At 40.9% G+C, this 24,186-nt stretch overlaps 3 protein-coding genes across 5 annotated transcripts; 2 read left to right on the top strand and 1 right to left on the bottom strand.

Moving 5' to 3' along the window:
• Positions 1-3,482: 3,482 nt before the first annotated feature.
• gpr157 (G protein-coupled receptor 157) lies at positions 3,483-8,259 on the top strand. Its single transcript, XM_070839516.1, has 4 exons — positions 3,483-4,010; positions 6,098-6,311; positions 7,055-7,249; positions 7,763-8,259. The coding sequence occupies exons 1-4, from the start codon at positions 3,634-3,636 to the stop codon at positions 7,979-7,981; spliced, it is 1,005 nt and encodes a 334-aa protein (XP_070695617.1). The 5' UTR covers positions 3,483-3,633; the 3' UTR covers positions 7,982-8,259.
• Positions 8,260-11,548: 3,289 nt separating this feature from the next.
• slc2a5 (solute carrier family 2 member 5) lies at positions 11,549-18,310 on the top strand. Of its 3 annotated transcripts, XM_070839317.1 has the most exons (12): positions 11,549-11,650; positions 11,794-11,892; positions 12,001-12,161; positions 12,259-12,383; positions 12,467-12,619; positions 12,740-12,865; positions 12,957-13,144; positions 13,422-13,532; positions 13,640-13,741; positions 15,905-15,980; positions 16,200-16,327; positions 17,867-18,310. In XM_070839317.1, the coding sequence occupies exons 1-12, from the start codon at positions 11,606-11,608 to the stop codon at positions 18,089-18,091; spliced, it is 1,539 nt and encodes a 512-aa protein (XP_070695418.1). In that variant the 5' UTR covers positions 11,549-11,605; the 3' UTR covers positions 18,092-18,310. The 3 variants fall into 3 exon arrangements, with proteins under 3 accessions (XP_070695418.1, XP_070695420.1, XP_070695419.1); XM_070839319.1 differs by lacking the exon at positions 11,549-11,650 and having other exon boundaries at positions 11,815-11,892; positions 12,110-12,161; XM_070839318.1 differs by lacking the exon at positions 11,549-11,650 and having other exon boundaries at positions 11,822-11,892; positions 11,981-12,161.
• Positions 18,304-23,113, bottom strand: ca6 (carbonic anhydrase VI). Its single transcript, XM_070839316.1, has 10 exons — positions 22,975-23,113; positions 22,144-22,323; positions 21,642-21,790; positions 21,087-21,182; positions 20,105-20,171; positions 19,864-20,021; positions 19,586-19,712; positions 19,380-19,463; positions 19,244-19,276; positions 18,304-19,150 (listed from the first exon to the last, which is right to left on the bottom strand). The coding sequence occupies exons 1-10, from the start codon at positions 23,063-23,065 to the stop codon at positions 18,516-18,518; spliced, it is 1,620 nt and encodes a 539-aa protein (XP_070695417.1). The 5' UTR covers positions 23,066-23,113; the 3' UTR covers positions 18,304-18,515.
• Positions 23,114-24,186: the final 1,073 nt, after the last annotated feature.

Here is a 24,186-nt window from a genome sequence, read left to right as displayed (position 1 = left end):
TGTTGTCCCTTAGGTACATAAACACCCTGGCACTTACATTACATGGTACTCATGTGAACATATAGCCACATACACACACACAAATAGATGAGAGCAAAATCAAACTGAGCTTTTTGTTGCAAAATCATGAGTCATGGCAAGTCTATTCTTAGTTCAGGAGTGTTTGTGTTTGCCCAAGTTGTGTGCACTTAAAGTGATGCTGCACAAAAGACTAGAAGAGTATCGTGAATGTGTTTGGGAGCAAGCTTTGGGTCACTCTCGGCAGTGGAGGGGAGACTCATAAATTCATCGCAGTTATATAAAACGGAGTTGAGGAAAGAAGAATGTCTCTTAAAGCTTACTTTAGGATTTCTAAAAAGAAAATCCAATCCAAACAGATGTTTAATCTAATTCAACATTAAACTTTATCAGGCCAAATGAGGTTTATTCCACTAACTAAGTGTTGATCGGTATTTCTTACTTCTCTTGTAGTGCTTCCGGCTGTTTATAGGACCACGCCACCCCCTGGGGCAACAACCACTGCAGAGCAACACGGAGCTGGGCGTGACAAGTGTGAGCATCCGTAGTGCCGGACTCACAGGTGGAGGTGCACGGCACAGAGCAGCCAGGATCCAGCTGGGGAGCGGCAGGCAGGGGGACAGACGGCTGGACGTGGCTCCTGTGGGTGTTTCTCTGGCAGTGTCTTAGCTGGTTGTTGTGAGGAGTGAGAACGAAGCAATCAGCAAGTATACTGCCGCAGAAATTCTTCGCAATAAGAGGCCCTGGGACCATAGAAATGAGGAAGGAAGGAGGAAAAACGTATATCAGCATTGTAGCAAACACGGACTTTGCTGCTGCTGTAAGTTTTCACATGTACCTACACTGTAGAAATTAACAACAGCTGAGGACCTGATACAGAATTAACTGCAGATAAAACAACTGTGAGCATGGCCTTTTTGTTAGCAGCTTCTACAATATTTACAATTGGATCAGAGCATCAAACGTTGTCTATGTGTTGTACTTTTATTATCCTCTGCTGCCATCTTGTGACTGAAAGCATCCTGGCATGCTTTTGTTCATTAAAAACTGCAGCAATATATAAAACCTATATTGTATTTTCTAAATTGTCGAAAATTCTTACAGCTTGGCTTACCATAATTTTTAGCTGCAAATGCATGCTGCTTTTGTCGCCAAATTTAATTTTGCTTCATAATAGTGAACAGTGAATATGGTTGATTCGTAATCGTCAATTGTGGGCTAATAATTTCTTAATGTCACAAATTATACCTGTAAAAAAGGATAAATAAAAGTTACACAAAGACTAATTTGTTCACTTGCATTGTTTGTTTTCACAGTAAACATGCATTTCATGATTATAAAAAACTTGTGTTGTATAAATCACTTTGGACTGTGTAAAAGCAGTCTTGAAAAAAAAAAAATGATGTTGCCATGTGAACACAGAACTAATGAGTGCAGATGAGGCAGAACGGCCTGGATGCCAGGTGCACACTAATTTAGGTTTTCTCTCTCACACACACAGAGCAAAAGCAGAAGCAGCTGAATGTATAGTGCGCTCATGATTTAAGAGCCAAAAACTGTCTGGTCTACAGAATCACTGACTTGAAATAATTTATTGTTAACACTTTGATGGAAAATTTTGTGTATTATAAAACTGGTTGTTGGTTGCGTGTTTGTGATGATAATGCAGATGTGTTTGCTGCAGACTGCAGCGAAAGGACAATGTGACTCTGCATTGCTGCAAACTTTTTAAAAAAAGGTTGCAGTTTTTCTGGTCTGCAGCAATGCAGGAGCGTTAAAATCCTGCTCTCACGCAAGGTCACTGCTTCATGGCTTTAAATCTTTCTACACTTCAACTCTGAAGAAAACCACAGTTTCAAGGCCAACAAAGAACTAACAGCTGCTCGACACAAAGAGCAGCATTTCTCATTATTTGAAAATGTCACAAATTCTTATTTTATTATGGGTGGCCTGGGAGCCCAAGGAGCTGTGTGATAACGAGGTAATTAAATTCGTCTTATAATTTTATTGCACCACAATCCTGAGAGTGACAGTCTCAGGTTTCTCTGCAATGGAAAGCTTGCATGTTCAGGGGGTAATGCAACGTGTCACTGTGAACTGCCCTTTAAATATGTGTGCTTCATTTACATAATTTTCCAACTGTCTAAATCTGATGTTTCAGTGAGGACTCAGTCAGTTCATTCAGCAATACAGCACATGGCTGGGAAACACTGTGAAATTAATATATGTCCTGTAGAATACTTTAATGTATATTTCAATTAGTGCTGAAATGATTAGACAATTACTTGATTACTCATTTGACAGAAACAATTCTGATATTGGATCAATCACTTCAATCATTTAAAAAGTAAAAATGACAATCACGATTGTCGCCTGTTCTGTTAAATTGTAAATTGAATACTTATCAGATTCTGCACTATTTGTCAGATGAAACAAGCAATATGAAGACATTACCCTGGGTTCTCAGAAATGGTGATGAGAATTTTTCACCATTTTCAAGATGTTTCATTGAGGATTCAATCAATCCAGTTAACCCAACAATCAATTGAAGATTTATCAATAATGACAAAAACAATTTGTTGCAGTCAGACTGATATTTGGGGATGACTACTGGTGCTTTCAGAAGATATTTACACACAAGAACAAGATACAGTAATGCCTCCTTTATGGCATTAGCAAAAAACCTTAATCCACTGATCACTGAGTCCCTATTTTGACTGGAAACCCTTCACTTCCAACTGCCTTCAGAAATAATCTTTACATTTATTGACAAATTCAAGCTTTGTACAAATGTGATTCTTTTATCATTCGACTCTCTTAGCTTATCTTACTCTACCTCAAGTTTATATGTACTCTTTTATTCTCTTCATGTTGTGTTATCTTACTCTACCTCAAGTTTATATGTACTCTTTTATTCTCTTCATGTTGTGTTATCTTACTCTACCTCAAGTTTATATGTACTCTTTTATTCTCTTCATGTTGTGATTATTTTATACTTTTAATACTGCAAGTTAATTATTTACGTGACTCTTTCACCACCTTGCATTTAGCAAAGGACTTTAACTGTACTGGAACGCAGACTGGGACAGTTGTTAAAAAAAAGGTTTGTGGGCACTTAACATGTGACTGCTAAATGGCCTGACTGGTCCTCTGTGTTTAGCATGCTTGAAATGAGAGGTGGCATAAGGGAATCATTTTATACAAGCCATGCAAAGAATGGAAAAAATTACAGGTCCTCATCTATTCTTATGTGACAAACTTTCCATAGCTTTACTGAGGTCACACAAGTAAAGACCATTAGAGCCAAATATAGACCTGCATGACTGCTGATACCAGCTGACTCCAACTTCTGCTTTGGGTTCCGGGTGGTGCAACAAGAGGGGAGAGAAGGAGGCGGGGAGGGAGGGGTTAAACAGTGGAGGAAAGTTTGTTTGGCTCCCTTCTGGGGACCAGGCCATGTTTATTAAGTCATGCAGCACGACACGAAGCCAAGTGTCACCAAACTGTGCAACATGACAGACTAGTGTGCTCGTCGGAGGGGTGTTTAAAAACACTGCTGCATGTTTAACTCGTGTCCATGAGGTGAAAGCAGCTCATATTTAATCACACTAAACGATGGCAAATGGAAATCAGACGGTTGTGTACTTGTCTGAGCAGGTGGTGGTTTTGTTTTCGTGCGCGCTGTCGTTTGTGGGCTCCTCGCTGATCATCCTCACCTACATTATTTGGTCAGATTTGAGGACAACTCCGAGGAGGCTCCTGGTCTACCTCTCGGTGTCCGACTGGCTCTCCGCCGTCTCCTACGCCTTCGGAGTCTGGAGGGTTTTCCACACCGACTCGCTGGACTGCGTTGTTCAAGGGGCGATATCCACCTTCGCCAACACCAGCTCCTTTTTCTGGACCGTGGCCATTGCTGTTTACCTGTATATTTTTATCGTGAGGTCAAGTCAAAGAGTCGCTGACAGCCTGGTACTGTTCTTCCACCTTGTCAGGTGAGTACCAGGGTTGGTTGTAATTATCTTTTTGGCTGCTATGCTAACAACAAGCGGACGGGTGAAGTTTGCCGAACTTGTACCCCGAGGCATCTTGGGACATGGTCCTGTTGACGAATGTAACCCTACAACGTAGTCATTAGTAGTCATTTTGGGCGGCAAAAATTCGCCCTTTGTCTCCTTAAACTACTAGAGATTACATGAGCTAGTTTCATCTTAGTTTACTTGTTAATTAGTCTAGTTTGGTCACAGAAAAAGCTAAAAGCTAATTTTAAGACAACAAAGTTAGCTGTACTACGCGCTAGCAGCTACGGTTTCCATGGTAATCTGTCAAGGGGCATTCTAAGGGGAACGTTCTAAATCCGTGTTCGTGATATTCCAGATAAAATTAATTAGCAAGTTATCGGATATGTTCAACTAAAAATTAGGGATTAATCATGTTCGGGTTTCACATGTCCTAATAATTCAACAACCTAATAGGCTTGACTAATGTTGACCTGTACTGTCTGGTCAGTTTTTTTTAAGACTTCATCTCTCAGTGGGTCATCTGATGTTACCATAACAACCAGACTTCCCAGTGTTCCATCCCAGTTGAGGCTATTTTAATAGGATTCCCACTATGGAGGCTGCTCTGTGGTCTGTTATAACTCAATTAGTGCTGGATTAGAAGATATTTAATATCAAACATAAAATTCAACTCTGGGAACAAAATGTTAACTCTGAATTTTGTTTCTTGTGTAAAACTGATTTGTCATAAGGCAAGGCGTATTCTTTGCACCACACCTTTCAACAGCAAGGCAATTCAAAGTGCTTTATATGAGCCATAAAAAGACATAAAACAACACAGGGTAATATAAAGAGTGTTTTAAAAGAGTAAAATGAAAGATGGAAAAAGCTAAAATTGAATATAACATCATAAAGAAGAGAATGAAAACATAAGTACAATCACGCTGCAAGATACGAATAACTCATAGTTTAATGTAACGAAATCCAGTGTTAAATCAGAAAGTTTTGAGACCAAGTTTTCTATAGGTGTATAGTGCATAGAAGCTACTATTTTATGTTAACAGCTGACAGGATGCAAACATTCAGTTTTTGTTTTTTTTGTGTGTTGTCAATTGAAGAATGAGAAGGGAAAAAGTTTTGGAGACCACAGGGAACACCAAAGGACATTATAAAAGATGGGTGCAAATTATGTTACTAAAATTTGGGGAGAATGTACAACATTTATTTTAACATCACTTTTTCATCATGTGTGCTCTTGTATTTGTTCCTCAGCAGGTGGATTCTTCAGAGCATCCAAACATGCTGTTACACTATAGCTTTAAGGAGAAATAAGTTTCAAAATAACAAAACAGGGAAATCTGTTTTTTAAAAGCAGCAAACCTTGTTTTACTATATGCGCAACAGACTACTTTGAATGCCCTGAATGAGCCCATAGGTTTCATCCTTTGTGTCAGCTTCCCCTCTGCACATTGATGAGATGTCCGTGTTGATTGTGAGGATGTAAGGAGGGAGTTGATTCGCTGTGCTGTAGAATTGATCTATTTTTGGACACAAGAACATTTTCACCCCTCGGTATGCCTCACCGCCATGTCTGTGGTTGTCATTCTAATTTTGCTTCTGTGAATTCTCAAATGCCCCATTGAAGTGAAGATCACACAACAGAGCCATTCATCGAGGCTTGTATACATAACGCACGCACACACGCGCACACGCAGGCCGTAAGCCATGTGGTATTTATAATGATCATTGTGTATTGCCATGAAAATGTAGTATCCTTTTAAATTGGTATTTTGAGAGAGCAGGTAATACTTCACGGGGACACATAGCGAGCATTGCTTCTTAAAGTGCTGAAATTATTTTATAGTTTAATGATGTACAAAGCTAAACCAGCCCAACTGGTATGACTCTGCAGAGGGCAATGTAACACACACAAGCCTTAAGCACAAGATAATCTATCACATGGTGTCACATGTCTTTGCAATATTTGTGGGTGTTATGTGCAAACATTGTGAAGCTATTTTCAAGATAGGAAGATGATTTTGAAGAAGTCGTCTTTAGTTTAGTTTTGTTTTGTTTTCCAGCTGGGGTGTTCCTCTGGCCATCACTGTTGCAGCTGTGTCCCTTAACAAGATTGGCTACGATGCATCAGAGGTGTCGGTGGGCTGGTGCTGGATCAGGATCCACACTCCTGACCGAGTCCTGTGGATGCTGCTCACTGGGAAGATCTGGGAGTTCTTGGCCTACCTCACCCTCCCCGTCCTCTACATCCTGATCAAGAGGCACATCCACATAGCTGTGAGGACCAAACCAGCTACACCACATGTTAGCTCTTATGGCACTAATTGCAAATTGCAGCAATAGTGGAATCGTGTAGCACCTTCCCCTCCCACCACCAAAAAATACTCTACAACATAACACATATATGATACATAGATATATTATACACAATATACAAACTGGACAGCACTCAGAGAGCACTTAGTATACCTCAGCCATAGCTCCACAGCCTTCAAAATGTGTTATTTTAAGACAGAAATACAAAACATACATAACAGCATGTGCATCAAAATACACCCCATCATCAGTAGATATGCATACAGTCTAATGGCAATCAATGTAATAGTTGTCCAGATCTTTCAGTCCAACCAACAGACATGGTTATTCCTATAGTCATGCCGCTAACATGCCACAAAAATTATGTTTCATAATATTAAGAAAGAATCTTGATCCACACCATTGTGCTCATTGATCAATGCCCAAGTTTTACGTTAATGAGGATATCACTCAATCAAAGAGCACATCAAAACACAGATAAAGAAGCTCAGCCTCCATAGCAGAGGCAGGTTATTTGTTATTTTTGTTTTTATTTGTTTGTTGTAATTTTTCTATCTTACAGCAACATGTCTGGCTCAAAAAGCCACCATGCTGTGAGGAAATTATCTTCTATGAAACATCTCATTTGCATTATTCGGACCCTAATTTTAGTTTTTCTGCTTGGTTTGTTGTTTTTTTTTCTTTAAAAACTCTTTCTTTGGCAGCATGCTGCCCTGTCCGAGTACCGTCCCATCTTGGCCAGCAGGCCTGCTTCACACTCCTTCTCCTCCATGGCTGATATGAAGCTAACACTCATTCCCATCATCTTCATCGTCTTGCGCATTTGGAGCACGGTGCGCTTCATACTGCTGCTAGTCGGCTCTCCAGCCAGACAGAACCCAGCGCTGGTCACTCTACATGTGAGTTTAAAGTGTCTTTTAAACCAACTTCTAATCCCCTTTTAATCTCATTTTCCACAGGTAGAGTTTCCATTAATATGTAAGGTTTTGTGTATGTGTTAGTTGTTTGTGTGTATGACGGCACATAAGTGTGGGAGTATATGTGTGCTATCATTAGAGTATGTGCTGTTAAACTTGTGATGGTGTGATTGCATGCTGCCTGTGAATCAGCACTCATTCATGATGAAAAGTTCATGTGTCATGAACATCTGAAAAGTAGCATAATAATGTTTCTAAATGTCCCTCTAAATGGGTTAAAAATGTAGTAAAACCTCTATGTTGTAGTAACATCCTGGACAGTTATATTACATCATGTTTTTACTCTAAATGTATGTAAAATATTTTACATTATACAAAAATACATTTCAAATGTTTGTTTGTTACATTTCAACCTATTAAAAAAGGAGATTTCATTTACTGTAATAATCGATTGCTTCTACATTACCCTGAAACGCTTTTGTTTGAGCCCAACAGGGAATTGGCAATACCTCACAGGGAGCAGCCAACTGCATCATGTTCGTATTGTTTACTCAGCCAATTCGCAAACGCCTCTGCACTGCGCTCTGCTGCTGCTCCAAGTGTCGAGAAGAGGCGCAGCGCTCGCATGACGGCCCTCAAAGGCTGCTGCCGGGACAGGACACCTCCACACAGAGAGAGGAAGACAGCACCAGTCGAGTCCGGACTGACAGATGATACCTGATTCTGTTGGAGTGAAGCTACACAAAGGTTGGCATGAAGGGGGCGGTGGAGGTCTCTGCTTCACACTGAGCCTCATTACAGAAAGTGCCTGCAGAGCGGGCCGGAGATTCTGCAGGTGCATGCACAGGAAAACTCACATGCCTGCACTTTGGGAGATGAGGATGCTGCTGACTGTACACCAGCATTTGATGAAGCATGTTGAAGGTTGCAGGCTGAATATGTTGCAGATAAATATTGTAGTTTTATAAATGTGCTGTACATCAAACTTTAAAGCGCCATTGTACTTGAATTAGTTCTCTTACTGTGTGGATTCACTTACATTCTGAGGTTATCACTGTGAAATGTTTTCATCGTGTTCCACTGAGTATTTATGGGAAAAAATTACCCACATTTAGTGCCTGATTTTGTTACAGAAAGTGGGTAGCATTCTCTTTATGTGTTGAGCATACTGTAAATTAGTTTTAGCTTTTAATTGTTACTGGTACTGCCCTCTCACAGAACCTTTTAAGTGATAACAAATTCTTCCCACTATTCCACTTTCAAACTCTGTTTTACTTGAAAAGCAGAGTTTGTGGCAGACCTGTGAAAAGCTTTTTCTCACAGAAAACGGTAAAGGTGTCAACATGAGTTCATATCGGTTAGAGAATTCACAGTTCTCAAAACTTCTGAGACTTCTCATTGCAGTCCGTCACCATAATCAACCTGTATGCATCCTGTCGACATTGTTTTATTGAAATATGGCTAAATACTCTGCTTGTTACATGTTAACATGTTAACTCATTGAATTAATGCTGCAGGTGTGATTGGACAAGTTCCTATGGATCTTTTTGCACTTATTTTTGAAAATCAAAGGAAACAGCAAAGTTTTTCCAGCCATCCTTCGAGCAAGATATTGATAAGCGTTTTATGATTTTGTGTAAATTTAAATTTTAAATATTCTGCTATGTATTTGCTATTTATGTAACATAAAATAGTTTACCAGTGTATGTTCAACATAACTTTGCAAGTGTTCAAAATGGTTCTGACTATATCTATAAAGTAAATAGAATGACAGTTTTCTTTCAGTCTTTCTTTCACCAGAGTTGCATTAAAATATAAAACAAACTATATTGTAAATATTAGATATTAATTCCTTTTGATATTTTTGTGTTTGGTTTCTCAAAACCTGAACTTCATAGTTGCAACATTTTTCAGACAGTAGTGGCGTTTGTCACCAGAATAAACTCGAAATCATTACGGTCGTTGTGGTCAGGACGCATGAGCTATCATCACATGCCATCCTTCCTCTTTGACACTGGGGCCTTTTTCCTGAGAGCCTCACTTCTCCTTTGACCCCTGCTGTTGTTGGCTCCTGTTTGCCCGACTGAGCTGCAGGCCGAACGCATACCAAGTAGGAGTATGAATCCAGTGAACCCCATGGGGCTCATGGAGCTGACCTGGCTCACAGCCACAATGCCGCCTCCTATAGCTCCTTCGGCTCTTTAAAATACTGTCAAAGTTCTGTTGAGTCACAATGAGCCTGCCACTGAGATGAAGAGCTACATTCAAATAAGATTCATTGCTCCGCTCATTGTTTGCAAAGGTGAGGAAGGAGAAATTCCACCATGTTGACAGCCAATTATCTCTTATCCTCAAGTAATTATTGTTTGTTTGCCTCTCACAGAGGGCAAGCACTTATATGGGAAGCCTTATATGGTCTCTGTTGGCCTGTTTGATGAATTAGGCAATGTAGAAGTGAATGATGTTGTAATAAGCCTTTACATCAGGTCAGACAGACTTCATTACACTGTACTCTTCTGAGGTCGGTTAGTTCTCATGCATTAGCAAAATTATGTATGAGAACTAGCCAACATAGAGACTTTATGCTGTTTATACTGAAGATATTAAAAACATAAATACGCTGGTTGTTATGAGATAAATAGCTTCCCTTCAATCTAAAATTATCTGTGGCCTAAATTCATGCCACACAGTGCAGAGTTCACTCTCTCAGGACCATCAGTAACACTGACAGAGCACTGGATATCATGTCTGGGAAAATGGGGGGAGTGATTGCCGGTTTATGCTGATGACATCCAAAACGGACAGTGAACAGTTTTCTGTCCTTGAGGCCACACAGAGGATCCACACTTACTGTATTTCCTGCAGGAATTAATCCATTGTGCGGGTTCTGAGATTTGGCTGACATTGAAGTAACTGGAGCCTGTGGAAACACTTAAGGAAGGCACTTGTGCTCTCTCCTCTGCTGGCTCTCTGCCCACTTAATTCATTAAGTTAAATAGTACCAGAGGGCTGTACTACACTGCATGGGGTGACCATTCACCAGTCAAGTTAATGGAAGTCATTTTTTCACAACGCAGGCTGCTCGTTTGTCTCTCAGTGGTTCTCTGAGCCAATTCTCACACAAACTGCCCTCCAAAGGTAAGAGGCAGTAGGTCAGAGCTGCAGCAGGACATTTGAATTAGAGGTGACAGAACATTTTTTTACGCATATAATAGAAAACACCAGAAACACACCAATAGATACATAAACTCAGATTCCTAAATGTCCTAAAAGTCACATTTTCTATTTGTTTTCCCTTGAGTTGGTACATTATGTCGCCGTGTCAGTGTGACCTTCTGGATGTATTATTATGATGAGGGATGCTCTAAATTGGCTTAATCATTTGGACCAAACAAAGTTTTACCCCTCTGAAAAGCTGAGGTTAATCTAATTGCGCCTGTTTTCCATATCTAATAAATTTGAAATTAAACAAAACACTGCTAGCTGTGATTTCACTGTCTTCCCAATTAAGTCTAAAAGTAAGATTTTGCTGGCTAGAAAAGTATTTTATTTTTTAATGTTGATGCAAATATTTCTCATCAGATCATAACCATCTATATCATCATTCCCTAAACCCACTGTTATTTGAGTTAAATTCTTACACCTCATCTACACCACATCTTTAATGATCTTTTGCTTTGAGCATACGTAGTTCTGATTTCTAATTATTTCTATTTACCACCAGCATTATCTCCTCACAGACGTATATGTTAATGTTGTTTTTACATCCCTGAAGCAAATAATGTCCAGTTTTAAGAGCAAACAGCCTTGGGGGCTTCAAAAGCTAAGAGGCAATGCAGCACATGACAAATTGAAGACAAATCAAACAAAAAAAGAGATTTGCAGGCGTGGTGTTTCTCCAGAAAATTTGTCTATTCAGTAATCAGTGAGAGATGAAATTGAAATGTGAAATTCTTGCCAACTTATTTGGGATTTCAGCATTGTGTCATCATGTTTCACGCCTGCAGGTGGATAAGCAATAAAGACGCTGATGTGGATTTATCATTTTGATGATAACATAACTCTAGCCTTTAATGACAGCTGTAAGTTTCATAAATTTAGTTGAACTTGCAGTGCAGTAAAATTCAGATCAATCAGATATCAACATTAAGCCCAAGCTGGGATTTAATATCTTGAGTGTACAAAACCTCCTGGACCTTAGAGCACAGTCAGCAACATGAAAACGATAACCAAAGCCAGGCAGTAAACCACGGCTATGCTCTCTGATCTCGTGTCCAAAGGGCAGGCAGAATCCAGTGGTGCAGTATTAACAAAGTGACAACAAGTCCAAACACAGCCATGGCGGAGAATGAAAAATGGGAAAAGTCTGCAGAGAGGAGAGGGGTGAGTTACACTCCAGGTGTGATTATATCACATCTGTGTTTGTTTTGTCTGTTCTGTGACAGTATGCAAATAGTGTAATCATGATGGATGTTGTTTGGGTTGTAAAAAGAGATTCCACATAGTGCGCTGATGTCCCCCGACAGAGATTAACTGTGCTCCTGGCATTGGCAACGCTCATATCTGCATTTGGTTCATCTTTCCAGTATGGATATAATGTGGCTGTGATCAACTCTCCATCTCCGGTAACCTGAGCAAAGAAATAAAAGCTGTTCTGTAACACACAGTGATATAAAGGCCACAGTCACACGTATGACAATGTGTTTCTCTCAGTGTTGCCCTGCTCTCCTCAGTTCATGCAGCAGTTCTATAACGCCACCTACCTGGAGCGTTACGGCAGGCCGATGACGGACAACTTCCTAACTCTGCTGTGGTCTCTCTCTGTGTCCATGTACCCGCTAGGAGGCTTCTTCGGCTCTCTGATGGTGGCCCCTCTAGTCAACAAACTGGGGAGGTAGTATTACATGTTAAGCCCCATTAAAGAGTTGGATATGTCACATTTATCATGCACCATAAAAACTGAGACTTTAAACGAATGGGCCCCGCAACAGGAAGGGCACCCTCCTCTTCAACAATATCTTCTCCATCGTCCCTGCTGTGATGATGGGAGTCAGTGAGATTGCCAAGTCCTATGAGATCATCATTGTGGCTAGGTTTATAGTGGGCATCTGTGCAGGTCAGATATGTTCAACTGCTCAAGTAATCCAGATTGATAAGAGTAATTTTTATGTATCTTAAGTTGTCTTTCCCTGTGTTCAGGTCTCTCGTCTAACGTGGTGCCCATGTATTTGGGAGAACTCTCTCCAAAAAACCTGAGGGGAGCCCTTGGCATTATACCACAGCTCTTCATCACCATTGGCATCCTCAGCGCACAAGTGTTGGGCATCAGAAACATACTGGGCAACAGCACAGGTGAATGTTAGACATCTGTCATTGGTTAGATGTTGAAGCCCATCCCTGACAGCCACTATGAGATTTTTTTTTAGGTTGGCCAATTGGTGAAAGAGGTGTGTCTGTTCCTCCTGTATCCAGGTTGGCCCCTCATGCTGGGGTTGACTGGAATTCCTGCCCTGATAGAGCTCCTGCTGCTGCCCTTCTTCCCAGAGAGCCCCAGGTATATGCTCATCCAGAGAGGAGATGAGAAGACAGCAAAGAAAGGTGAGAAAACACCAAAAGTGAGACGCTGATGGATAAAAACCAGCAATACAAACTCTATGCTGTGCTATTATCTATGTTTTGCCTCCCTCAGCACTACAGCGTCTGCGTGGGTGGGACAACGTGGATGCCGAGCTGTCAGAGATGCGTCTGGAGGACCAGTCGGAGAGGGCCGAGGGCCACCTGTCTGTGCTCAGCCTGCTTTCCCAGCGCTCCCTTCGCTGGCAGCTGGTCTCCATCATCATCATGAACATGGGCCAGCAGCTGTCGGGGGTCAACGCGGTGAGCCTCGCCTGTCGTGCCAGTTGTCCTTGTCTATGTCCCTGATCCACTGATGCCCACACTGACTTTCTTTCAGATATAACACCGGATCACAGTGCATTATTTAAACAGCAGCTTGTTTTGTTCTGGCAGCAGATCAAATAGTCTGTGAGTCCTGTGGATAAAGCATCGCTTTTTTGGCAGTAGTAATACTATTGCATCCTCCTTCTTATGTTTTAACTCTGCTCTCTTAGCTATTTTTTAACCATAATGCATTTCTCCCTGTCTCTCTCATTAGATCTACTACTATGCAGATAGCATATATGCCACTGCAGGAGTCAAGGCGAATGATATCCAGTACGTCACTGTGGGAACAGGTGCAGTGAATGTCTTCATGACTGTAGCTGCTGTAGGTACCCAGGTGTTAACAAATTCAACCTGAGCTGAAATCTACAGTCTGTGCTTGATCATATTAGCAGGAGACAATTGTTCTGAACAGAGAATTCGTTACACCAGGTCTTCATCGTAGAGGCGTCGGGGCGACGGCTGCTCCTCCTCTGTGGTTTTGGGATCTGCTGTGGATCCTGCATGCTGCTCACTGTGGCTCTTACCTTCCAGGTACCTGTGTGAAAGCTACAGTGTGACTCACACACTCAACACGTTACTCTGCTGCTCTCTAGTGGCTCAGCATTAAAAAAAAAAAAAGCGTACTCTGACGTTGTGTGTCAGAGTTTCTCAACCTTGAGGTCAGGAGATTTGTCACGGAGACTGAGTCACAGGGGATTATGTGTTTGTTTATTTTCAGTAATACCTACCACCATGGCCAGTTGGCTAGGGGTCGGGTGACTGACGCAGCCAGTCAAGGACATTTTACTATTAGGCCATAAAAGTGTAAAGGCAGAAATACACAGGAGACCAGCCAGTTTCTCTTCAGCGCCTTTACTGAGGTTAGTTACAACCATGATCCAAAAATACTGCAAACCACTGTTTAAACAGAGGGCAAGCCAAGCCAAAAACTCAAAAACCCCCCACTCAAGCACAGCCTGAAGAAGAGAAAGGTCTAATGTACTCCCACAGGCCAGTAAGCCGATCAGCTGCGTCATGATTGCAGGCCGCCTCAAAGGTCCAGCTCACATTCAGGAAGCAGGTAGAGACCTCTGGTGGATCTGGAGGACAGCAGAGGGGTTAATACCAGCAGACAGAAAAAACTCTATACCAGTGTGATGTAAAAGTTCCTTGAATGCCTCATCCACACTTTATGTTCAGGATTATTGGGGGATTATCAGTCCTACAGTGGTCAGACAATATTGATGTCAATGACCTCAAACATCTTTAAAGGCTCTTTTCACCCAAATAAGTACAACTTTGTGGTGCTTGTATTTTAGTTGAGTGTTTCCATTTTATGCTACTTTATACTTCTACCTGCTACAAAGGCAAATACTGTACTTTTTTTTACTGTACATTACTGGACATGTATTCTACAAGTTAAGTCACTAGTTACTTTGCAGATTCAGATTATTAATACAAATTATAAATAACCTAATAAATGATGACATATTGTTATAGGTTTAGCTACCAAGCAGCATATGAAGTAATTAAAATCAGTTCCCAACATAAACATTATGAACACAATAACATCAATACCGATAATCCAATAACATAATATACATGATGGGCCATTCTGCATAATGAGTACTTTTCCTTTAGTTATCATGAATGATAATACTACTTTTTATTTTGTTCAGATTTTAGATATTAGTCACTGAGAGTTATGCTGTTATGCTACAATGGAGGTGACCGGAAATTTATTTGTTGTCCTCAAAGCATTGATGAAATGATTGTAAATGCTTTAAATGATCGTTTTTAACATTACATTTCTATGCTTTGATCACAAAAAAAAATTCTAACCAAAGTTTACTTGGTTTTACTTACAAGGCAGGTGTGTGTGTATATATATGTGTGTGTGTGTGTGTGTGTGTGTGTGTGTGTAGAGATCAGGAGATCAGGTGATGTTAAAGGCAGGAACCCACTGACGACACCTACAGAACAGGGAGGGAATAACAGGCTCTGAGATTACATTATTGAATTATTTGCTCAAGTGCAAAAAAGGAGCAGAAAAGTTCATAAATCATCTGTCGCCATGACAGCGGGAGCCACCCGTTTAAGGCTGAAAGTCAGCTCTGTAATTTGTTTCATTCAAGTTCAGTGTGCTGGAAACCAAAACACCAGAAAATGGATCACTGTGCTACAATATGTTAAACATTCAGTACAGTCATTTCAACCCTCAATGCCGTTAAAGACCAAAAATAGAAAAATAAACAGAAAAAAGAGAGGAGATTAATATCAGCTATACCACTACAGTACACACACAATATAAAAAAATATATATTCAAGAATCAAATGATATACAATGTCATTTACTGCATAAAATGATGACTTGACACCTCTGCTGAGGTCATGAGAGCTTTGAGACATAAAAACAGTCACCCATCGCTAAAGTATGTAAACCACTGACCATTAAACAGACCCCAACCAGTGCGGCCCCCCATGACCCTGTAATCTCACCTGGATCCAAGCATCACTGTCAGCAGCACAGTGGTTTTAAATCTTTCCAGCTTAAGGAAAAGCACAGAGAATAGCAGATCAGTAATGTATGCAGTGAAGCCTTTAACATGGACTCCCACACAGTGCAGACTTTGACAGGATTTTGTTATGTGTTTGTTCCTGTTTGAAAACGTCAATACGGGTGGATAATGATAACAGCAGCTGTTGTGTTGACAGGAGAGCATGACGTGGATGCCTTACATCAGCATCACCTGTGTCATCATCTACGTCATAGGACACGCCATAGGACCCAGTGAGTGTGGCCCCGCCAGTGGTTATTTACACGCACACTGATTACAACAGGGTGCTCCATTAGCTGAAGTGTTGTTTGGATGTGACCAGACATGTAATGATATATGCTTGTAAATCTGCACGCAGTTGTTTGAGACATGAGCATCCTCACTGTGACCCTGAAGAGTGATGATGTGTCTCCAGTGTTTTGGTTGTGGTTGACCACATCTGTGCTCTCCAGGTTCCATTCCTTATGTGGTGACCACGGAGATGTTCAGGCAGTCGGCCAGGCCCGCCGCCTTCATGGTCGCAGGCTCCGTCCACTGGCTCTCCAACTTCACTGTTGGCCTCGTCTTCCCCTTCCTAGAGGTCAGTTACACAATTTCTAGGAACTCTTACATTGGGGGTTTGAAAGTTTATTATTTTGAAATATAATTAGTTACAGATGTTTTTTTTTAAGTGTAAACAGCAATTTTTCATTTAACCCAACAAAAGATAGTTTGAATTCCTGATTACGGTTTAGAACTAGATTGATTGAAGATGTTTTGCACATAGAGCTTCGTAAAGTATCAAATTCATGAAACAACATCATTGTTATGCAAAGGCCACAGGCTGCAGACATATCACAAACATCTGAGACTAATAAGCCATTAAGAAACATATTTAACATGAGAAAAACTTGCAATTGTTTGGCATTTTGTGAAATACACATAAATACACAGAATTAGATGAAAACATTGATACCACTACGACTAATACAGTCGCAGACTATAGGAAGTCACTGCACCCAACCAAGATATAACGTATAAATCTTGATCTTGTTTCCTTTGGACAGAGCATGGCAAGCTAGTTCACCCTGTTTCCAGTCCTTATGCTAAACTAAGCTAACGTCTCATATTTCATGGACAGATGTGAGAGTGAGGTTGATCTTATCATCGAACTCTTAGCAAGAGACAAATAAGCAGATTTCCCAAAATGTCAAACTATTCCTTTAGGATCCATTGAAAAGTAGAAATAGAAAATACTGACAAAGAGGAAGAAGTGGCCAACAATCAGTCAAACTCTCACATCCAAAGTGGAAATCATCTTAATAGTCTTAAAGACAAACTAGTCACACAAAGGCAGCTGAATTTATCTTAAGAAGCAGTCACATTTTTAAAAATCCATATTTTAGGGGCACCATCCTTGTAATGACATTGCAAAGATTGAGTTTGACTTTCAAGTGCGTCAGTCCCACTCCAATAAACATGTGTTTGCTTATTGTTACTTGACTTGAATGTTTGAGCTTGTTTGAGCAGACTGGTGTGTGGGTTTGATACTAGAAGGCTGTTTTCACATTCATCTGCTACGGGGAAAGTTTCTCTGCTCTCACCATAAATCTAGTTGAGATAATAGCAAGTGTGGTTTTGTGACATCACAACTAGTTTCTGAGCTAATTATTTTGATGTCATATAATGAAGAAGTAGATGATTAGATGTAATTTCAAGAATTTATAACTAATTGCTCGCTTGTTTGTAAATAACCCCATCAGACGTCTTACACACACATAATATTTTTATATATCCTCAAACATTAACTGGAAAGGATATCTAAGAGTCTCAGAGTTGTTCTTTCCCAATTAATGAGTGACGTAATCTTAGAGATAAACATAAACATTACGTGTACCTCATGTTTACTTCCTACCAAGTCTTCATACTCAAACCAAAAAGCAAACAAGCGAGGAATTTGTAATGGAAGTACAAAGTAATGGAAACTAAAACAGAGCATTCAAACAAAAGTATCGTGCAAACTACACTTCCTGCACCTTAGCTGCTGTTTATGTTCAGCCAACTGTTCCTGACTAACATATTCACGTCGTTTCATCTTGAGGACATGCTGATTGTATTCCTCTCCCCCTTCTCTCTCCAGAGAGGGCTGGGCTCCTACAGCTTTATCATTTTTTCCTTCATCTGCCTGGTCGCGCTGGTCTACATCTGGCTGGTGGTCCCAGAAACCAAAAATAAGACCTTCCTTGAGATCTGCCAGATGTTTGCTAAGAGGAACAAAGTAGAGATCAAACTGGGTGATGGGGATGTACCACTGAAAGAGAGCAAAGAAAGTCTGGAGGATGCAGTGAGGGTCACGGCCTTCTGAAGACAAATGAGAGCTTTCAGAGGAGAGAGGAAGTCTGCACTCTGGGGGGTATTGTAATGGACTGGAGATGTTTTAATTTAGCCTCTTTTTTTTTTTACACATTCTCTTTTTGTTTAGTTTGTTTGAAGCTAGTAATGACAAAAAATAACTATGCAAGTCAATGCCGCTTAAAAATACAATGAAACTGGACAGAGATTAAACAAACCAACAAGTCACTTGTAAGCCTTTATTGACAATGCAGAGATATGAATACAATGCATGGCTGCAGCTACAAGATATAGTTTGCATTAAGCATTGACTTACAGATGTTTGAAAAGACCATCATTACCATACCATACATATTTTAAATCCCCACCATCAGCAGTAATATTTTGGCTTATTGCAGCATTTTAGCGCTCATGGAAACAGAAGCAGCTGAGCCTCCTCAGGAGCATCTGTACTGACTGTCCAGCTGCACCCCTCCATACAGACTAAGTTTGGTGGATCCCCAGCTGAACACATTTCCCGCCATGGTGCTGTTCCTCTCACATGACATCTGGTCCCGGATATCTGCTGTGGTCAGCACATAGTCCCACACGTTGACATCAGTTATCTTACCCACAAAGGCGTCTGCGTTAGAGATGCCCAGTAATCCGTCCTGGTCTTTGCCCAGAGTGAAAACACCACCGGGGCTGATTGTGTAACCGCTTTTCAGATACCGCTGCTCCCCCACCATGCCGTTGATCCACAGCTCTGCACCGCCGGTGTGGGACGACCAGGTGATGCAGTAGTTGGCCCAATCATGAGACTTGAAATTGTGCGGCAGGTTGACGAACTCGTTGCCGATCCAGAGGCCGACCTCTTTGGCATCTCTGTCTTCATCGATGAAGATCATCAGCTCGTTGTCGTTGCCGTTACTGGCGTAGGAGATGACAGTGTGGACACCCTCAACCCGAGGCAGGACGTGCATGCAGACAGTGAAGGAGGTGAGTTCCATGCCATGGCTGAGGCTGGCCAAAGCATAACTACCAGAATTTCTGTCCTGGAAGTTGAGCACCAGAGGGAACAGAGCTCGATGTTCTGAAGAAGGCAAGAAAACTAGAGTTAAAAAACTGGAGAGTGAGAAATATCAATCTATCTTTGATGTTTACATCACGAAAACAAAGCACTCACCATATTTGGTAGGCCTTGAGTTGCGAAGTCCCCCTAATGGGAATAATTAATACAGAGACAAATAGTGCAGAGTAAATACAGGCACTTTCATTTCACATCTAGACATCTTTAGCAGTTTCTGTGACAAACAGCTCACCTGAATGCATGTGCTTTCCAAGAGTCGTTATCAGGCCCTCGATCCTCAGGAGCTTCGATTCAATTTCATCTTGTCGACAAAATGCTGAAAGGACAAAAATGAATGGATGTAAATGACGAGGATTACAGTCAGGCCTTGGCTATGCCCCACATCAATTCTGAAGAATAGATTATGCTGACACACACTTGTCACAACACGCTACTCACTTCCTTTCCCGAGACGTGGCAGGAAGGAAGACTCCACCACACGGTCGTTAAGAGGCTGAGCGATGCGGTAGTCATTCCACAGGGTCTTGTTGTCCATGTCCATCAGAGTGCTCTCCAGTTTTCTGATCTGGACACAATAGATAAGAAGAAAAACCTCTGACATTGCATCACATAATACTGCAAATAAGCCAGTTTCATTCAAATGACAAGAGTAAGGTTCGAGACAAGTTTTACTTTTTCATCAGCTTTAATATTACGAGTCTACCTGTCTCCTGTACCTGGTTGTGTGAGAGAGTGATGGGCGTATCGAACACAGTCCAGAGGATGCTCTCGTAGCAGGGCGGAGTGGTGAGGGAGCCCTGGTATCTGAAGAAATGGTTCAGGTTCTCGGGGAGCATTGAGCGCACATTGATGCTTGATATGTGCATGGACTGACCTGTGAGGATCACATCAAAACCACATGAGACTCAAACACTCATTCAACTCCGGGTCAGTTCATTTCTGTGTTCAGTGGCTCACCTGCATACTTGATCCTGTCCAGGTTGGAGATGAAATCGCTGTAGTAGGTGTTCTCAAAATGCCCGTCCTGAAAGCAAACCAAAGCTGTGTGAAAGTTCAGTCAGAATAAAAGAACTCCTTTGACTGTTGTTGTCAGCTTTTTTTTCATTATCATGATGCTTTAAGACTGAGTGATGTCACTTTACTTCCTGTGTTGAAATATATGAGTGTATAATCATTTTGAGGCTGAAAACACAGATACTATATCTGATTTCTCTCTTGTTGAGCTACATTATCTTTTTTGTTTGAAGGCAAAACTAAAAGCGAGGGCACATAAGAAGTCCTTAAAAATGCTTTATTGCAAAAGAAAACAGAGTCAAAGTTCAACCAGAATGTTGGTCTGTAAACCAAGATTGATGTTTTTATGGACATATTGGGTGATAATTTTAAAGTTCACATTTATTTTTCCCTCCAAATACATCCTGTTTGATCATCTGACTGCTCTTGTTAATTGTCCCATCAGACTTCTTTTGAACGATGGTGCCGTGTTCCCAGATCTCAGATATTAACTTCATGAATACGATCTTATCGTATCAAAACTGATGATTTGCAAAACTAAGAAACTAATACCAAAGCTGCAATGAACCTGAATTATCCTTTAAATGTCCATTTCGATGAATCATGTGTTTTTAGGTGAATTTGTTCCAAATAGCGTGAACTCTCAGCCACGGTGTGTGACTGTCACTGTGGATGCCTGTAGTGGTGTTGTTGCAGCGATGACCCCTCACAGCTGAGAGCCACTAACTGTCTGACATCCAAAGCGTTCTTGTGGAAACAAAGAGACTAAAGAGACTTTTTTGTAAACACCCTAAAGCGGAAGTGTTGGTTATTTATCAGAAATTGTGTTGGCATCCTGTGTAGATGTTGACTAAAGTGGTGATCGGAAAAAGCAGAACACAGGAGAAAAGGAACAAAGGTTTGTGTGTGTGTGTGGCTTACGTACATCATAGAAAAAGGCGAGCACTGCCAGCCCGTCCGGCTTATCTCTGGCTTCAGTGAAGCTCTTGTACTTGTCCGAATTGTAGTGGACAACATGAAGCTGAAAGACAAGGTGGAAATACAGAGCAGGTTAGGTGACCTGCTTTTAAAATAGAAAACTCACTACTAAGGCGCAGATCACCATCAAACAATATAAAATTATATTCACAAAAGTATGTTAACAAAAAGAACAAGCACATTAAGGCAGCTTATGATTATATAAATATTAAGAAGTAAACAAAGGCCCTATGTTGAATAAATTTGCATGTAGGCAGCTGAGGTATGTAGTACAAATACAGATCTGGTGTCCTTACTGATGCAGTCCAAACACTGCACAGTGATGATCTGTTATGATGATTTACTGTTCCACAATGTGGGAGTGAACTGAAGGATGTTTGCCTTTTGTATTAAGGGCCTGCCATCACTGCAGCCTGGCACCAGCTTGTGTTGTATACTTAGTTTCTCTGTCTTTGTTCATCATGCCAAACTTCTCCATTTAGACTCTTTTACTTAAGCCAACCTCTGCCATGTAGCGGATGCCGTCTACAGTGTGCTCCGCTCCGCTGGCCTCCAGGTCCCATCCGCCCCAGTGCAGGTGCATCTGGACGGCTGTGTATTTTCCTGGGAGACCCTTAGTGATCACCATAGTGGGAGGCAGGTCAATCTGAACTGATGGGAACATAGACAGATAGATATTCAGACATTTAAACTCAAGTTATTGTTGTGAAGTAAGCTGTGCCAACCCTTCAAATAAGACCAATACCAAAAATATTGGTGCTCATATAAAACGTGCAGACTTGATGTTCACTGTCATGGATTCCTCAAGAGAGTTTGAATTGAATTTTATACTATAGAGAAATTCATGAAAACCAATCACAAAATACACCAACAATGTGAAATCCTTGACATTAAAATGAGCAGCAATCACATAAAGTCAGCAAAAGCAGTGGAATGATCCTTTAAAAGTGGGCCAATATCAAGGCTGAGAATTTTTTTTTTTTAATGCATGCTGCTTCTCTTACCGGAATGCCCGTTGTTGGACATGAGGAAACTTCCTTTCTGAGCATCATATCCGCTGAGCTCCAGCTGTAACATGTCTGGGTTGTGTCTGACGTTGCGCCGCTGGATGTCAATCGGCGACTGCTTCTTACCGCCACATGCGGGGTACTTGGTTGCCCAGTGCATCTGGTCCAAAGCTCCCTCTGTGTAAGGAAAAGTCCCACCGTAAAACTCACCGTAAACATCACCCAGTTAGTGCAAAATCCACAGTGACATGAATGCATTAAGGGTGTGACAATGTTCCAGTTATTGCAAGATATTAGTTCTTGTTTGTGGAGAATTAGAACTGGTCACAGGTTACTGGTTGACTTGCTCAACCGGATATTTCTGCAGCTGATGTGTATTTCATTATGGTAAACACTCCCTTGTAAATTTCTAAGAATTGCTACTCCTATATAGGCTACACCTAATGATTTGTCTCTCTGAGTGTCCTCACATGCTGCTGATGTGACCACAACTTGACAGCGGTTGTCCGAAATATGTCGCCAATGTGGAGCGCGTCAGCCAAAACAACTTGCTGCCAAACTTGTTGCCAAATGCTGAAATGCCTCGGATGGATGTCGGATGATAATATGAAGAATAAAAGCCGGATAATGTTTGAAAAAGTGCATTTTATTTGCTGCGTTTTATATCAAAGAAAAAACGCATTGGCAAGGCTGCCTAGCACATTTTACGCACCATATACATTTGAATCCAGTTCAGCTCTTTTACATTTGGTATCTAAATTAGGTTTTAAAACACTTGATTGTTAAAAGTTTATAGTAAAAGAAATTAAAAAAAAAAAAAAAGCCTACCTGTGTATGTCCAGTGTATTCCATCATGAGGAATCCCAGCTCGGACAACACAGACCAAAACAGCGGAGACAAATGCAGAGAAAAACTCCATCGCTGCGTCCCTCTGTTCCTTCAGACAGCCTCTGATACCTCACAGGGATTTTCTCTATTTAAGCTGCGAGTGAAGGGAGGTGTTAAAACCTCAGCTGAAAACGCCCAGAGCTTCTCTCAGCAGCCCCAAAGTGACAGCAAAACAGCTCTTACCAACTTTCTCACTGTCACATCCAAAATCAGTTTTTATATAAGGCTTGAGTTGAAATTCTTTTATGTGATGTGTGGAGATTATTTTACTGGTATTGCAGATCATGTCAGGTAAGTACCACATAGAAATAATTTCTATTTCCCTTTGAGGACTAAAGTCTCATATTTGTATCATCAAATATCAGCATAAACAAGGAGATACACACAAAACCCATGTTATTTATGTTGTTGTCTTTTCTGTACGGCTTCACAGTACCATCATCTGACACTCACCCTTAAGTTGCTTCAACTTTTTTTTGGGCACTTTCTTACATTCTTAGAAACAATCACTGGCTTGTCATTCGGTGTAGTGTCACAGACTTTTACAGGAAATCCTACAAACACAGTCATTCCTCTGTCACTTTGTTGATAAAGCTGCAAGTCATTCTGAAAATCCCCAGATGCCCTCCGATAAAAACACGTCCGTGGATGAAAACAAAAAGCATGAGAGCTAATAGTATTATGTGCTAGGACACCCTGAAGTCTATCACCTGCTGATGCTCACCAGTCGCAACATGTCCAACACCTGATTCTTAAATGCCAGAGCAGTGAGTGTGCCGTTTGCCTTGGAGGAGCAAATGTAATCACAAAGTCATACCAATATGGGAAAGTGAAAAGGACATTTCATGGTTAGCACAAAATGTTGGTCAGAATTTTAAAGGATTAGTTCAACATTTTGGGAACAATGCTTATTCACTTTCTTGTTCATCGCTCTGAAATCTGTCTGGTGTGTATAAGTCTTCTGGCAGCAGTTATCTTGGCTTCGCAAAAATAATTAACAAACCCGATGTCTAAGTGTAATTGATACAGAAATATGTGAAGTATAAAAAAGATAATGAATGTGCTGTTCTATTGCTTCTTCCAGCTTGAGGTTTTCAGTTGAGTTACTCCAGGAAGTCACTGTGCTCTTCCAAGAAATATTCTGGCTCATAA

Source organism: Pempheris klunzingeri, chromosome 11 (genome assembly GCF_042242105.1).
Source record: "Pempheris klunzingeri isolate RE-2024b chromosome 11, fPemKlu1.hap1, whole genome shotgun sequence".
NCBI classification, from domain to species: Eukaryota; Metazoa; Chordata; class Actinopteri; order Acropomatiformes; family Pempheridae; genus Pempheris; species Pempheris klunzingeri.
This window is presented reverse-complemented; position numbering and strand designations above follow the sequence as displayed.

Excerpts from the sequence above, each read along its gene's own strand:
- ca6 (XM_070839316.1), bottom strand. The coding sequence starts at position 23,065 with ATGGAGTTTTTCTCTGCATTTGTCTCCGCTGTTTTGGTCTGTGTTGTC. Across the intron at positions 21,183-21,641 it reads GCATCCGCTACATGGCAGAG|CTTCATGTTGTCCACTACAA; the intron begins GTTGGCTTAAGT and ends CTTGTCTTTCAG. Across the intron at positions 20,022-20,104 it reads GGACAGGATCAAGTATGCAG|GTCAGTCCATGCACATATCA; the intron begins GTGAGCCACTGA and ends TGATCCTCACAG.
- slc2a5 (XM_070839317.1), top strand. The coding sequence starts at position 11,606 with ATGGCGGAGAATGAAAAATGGGAAAAGTCTGCAGAGAGGAGAGGG. Across the intron at positions 13,145-13,421 it reads AGCTGTCGGGGGTCAACGCG|ATCTACTACTATGCAGATAG; the intron begins GTGAGCCTCGCC and ends CTCTCTCATTAG. Across the intron at positions 13,533-13,639 it reads TCTTCATGACTGTAGCTGCT|GTCTTCATCGTAGAGGCGTC; the intron begins GTAGGTACCCAG and ends TCGTTACACCAG.
- gpr157 (XM_070839516.1), top strand. The coding sequence starts at position 3,634 with ATGGCAAATGGAAATCAGACGGTTGTGTACTTGTCTGAGCAGGTGGTG. Across the intron at positions 4,011-6,097 it reads CTGTTCTTCCACCTTGTCAG|CTGGGGTGTTCCTCTGGCCA; the intron begins GTGAGTACCAGG and ends TTTGTTTTCCAG. Across the intron at positions 7,250-7,762 it reads CAGCGCTGGTCACTCTACAT|GGAATTGGCAATACCTCACA; the intron begins GTGAGTTTAAAG and ends TGAGCCCAACAG.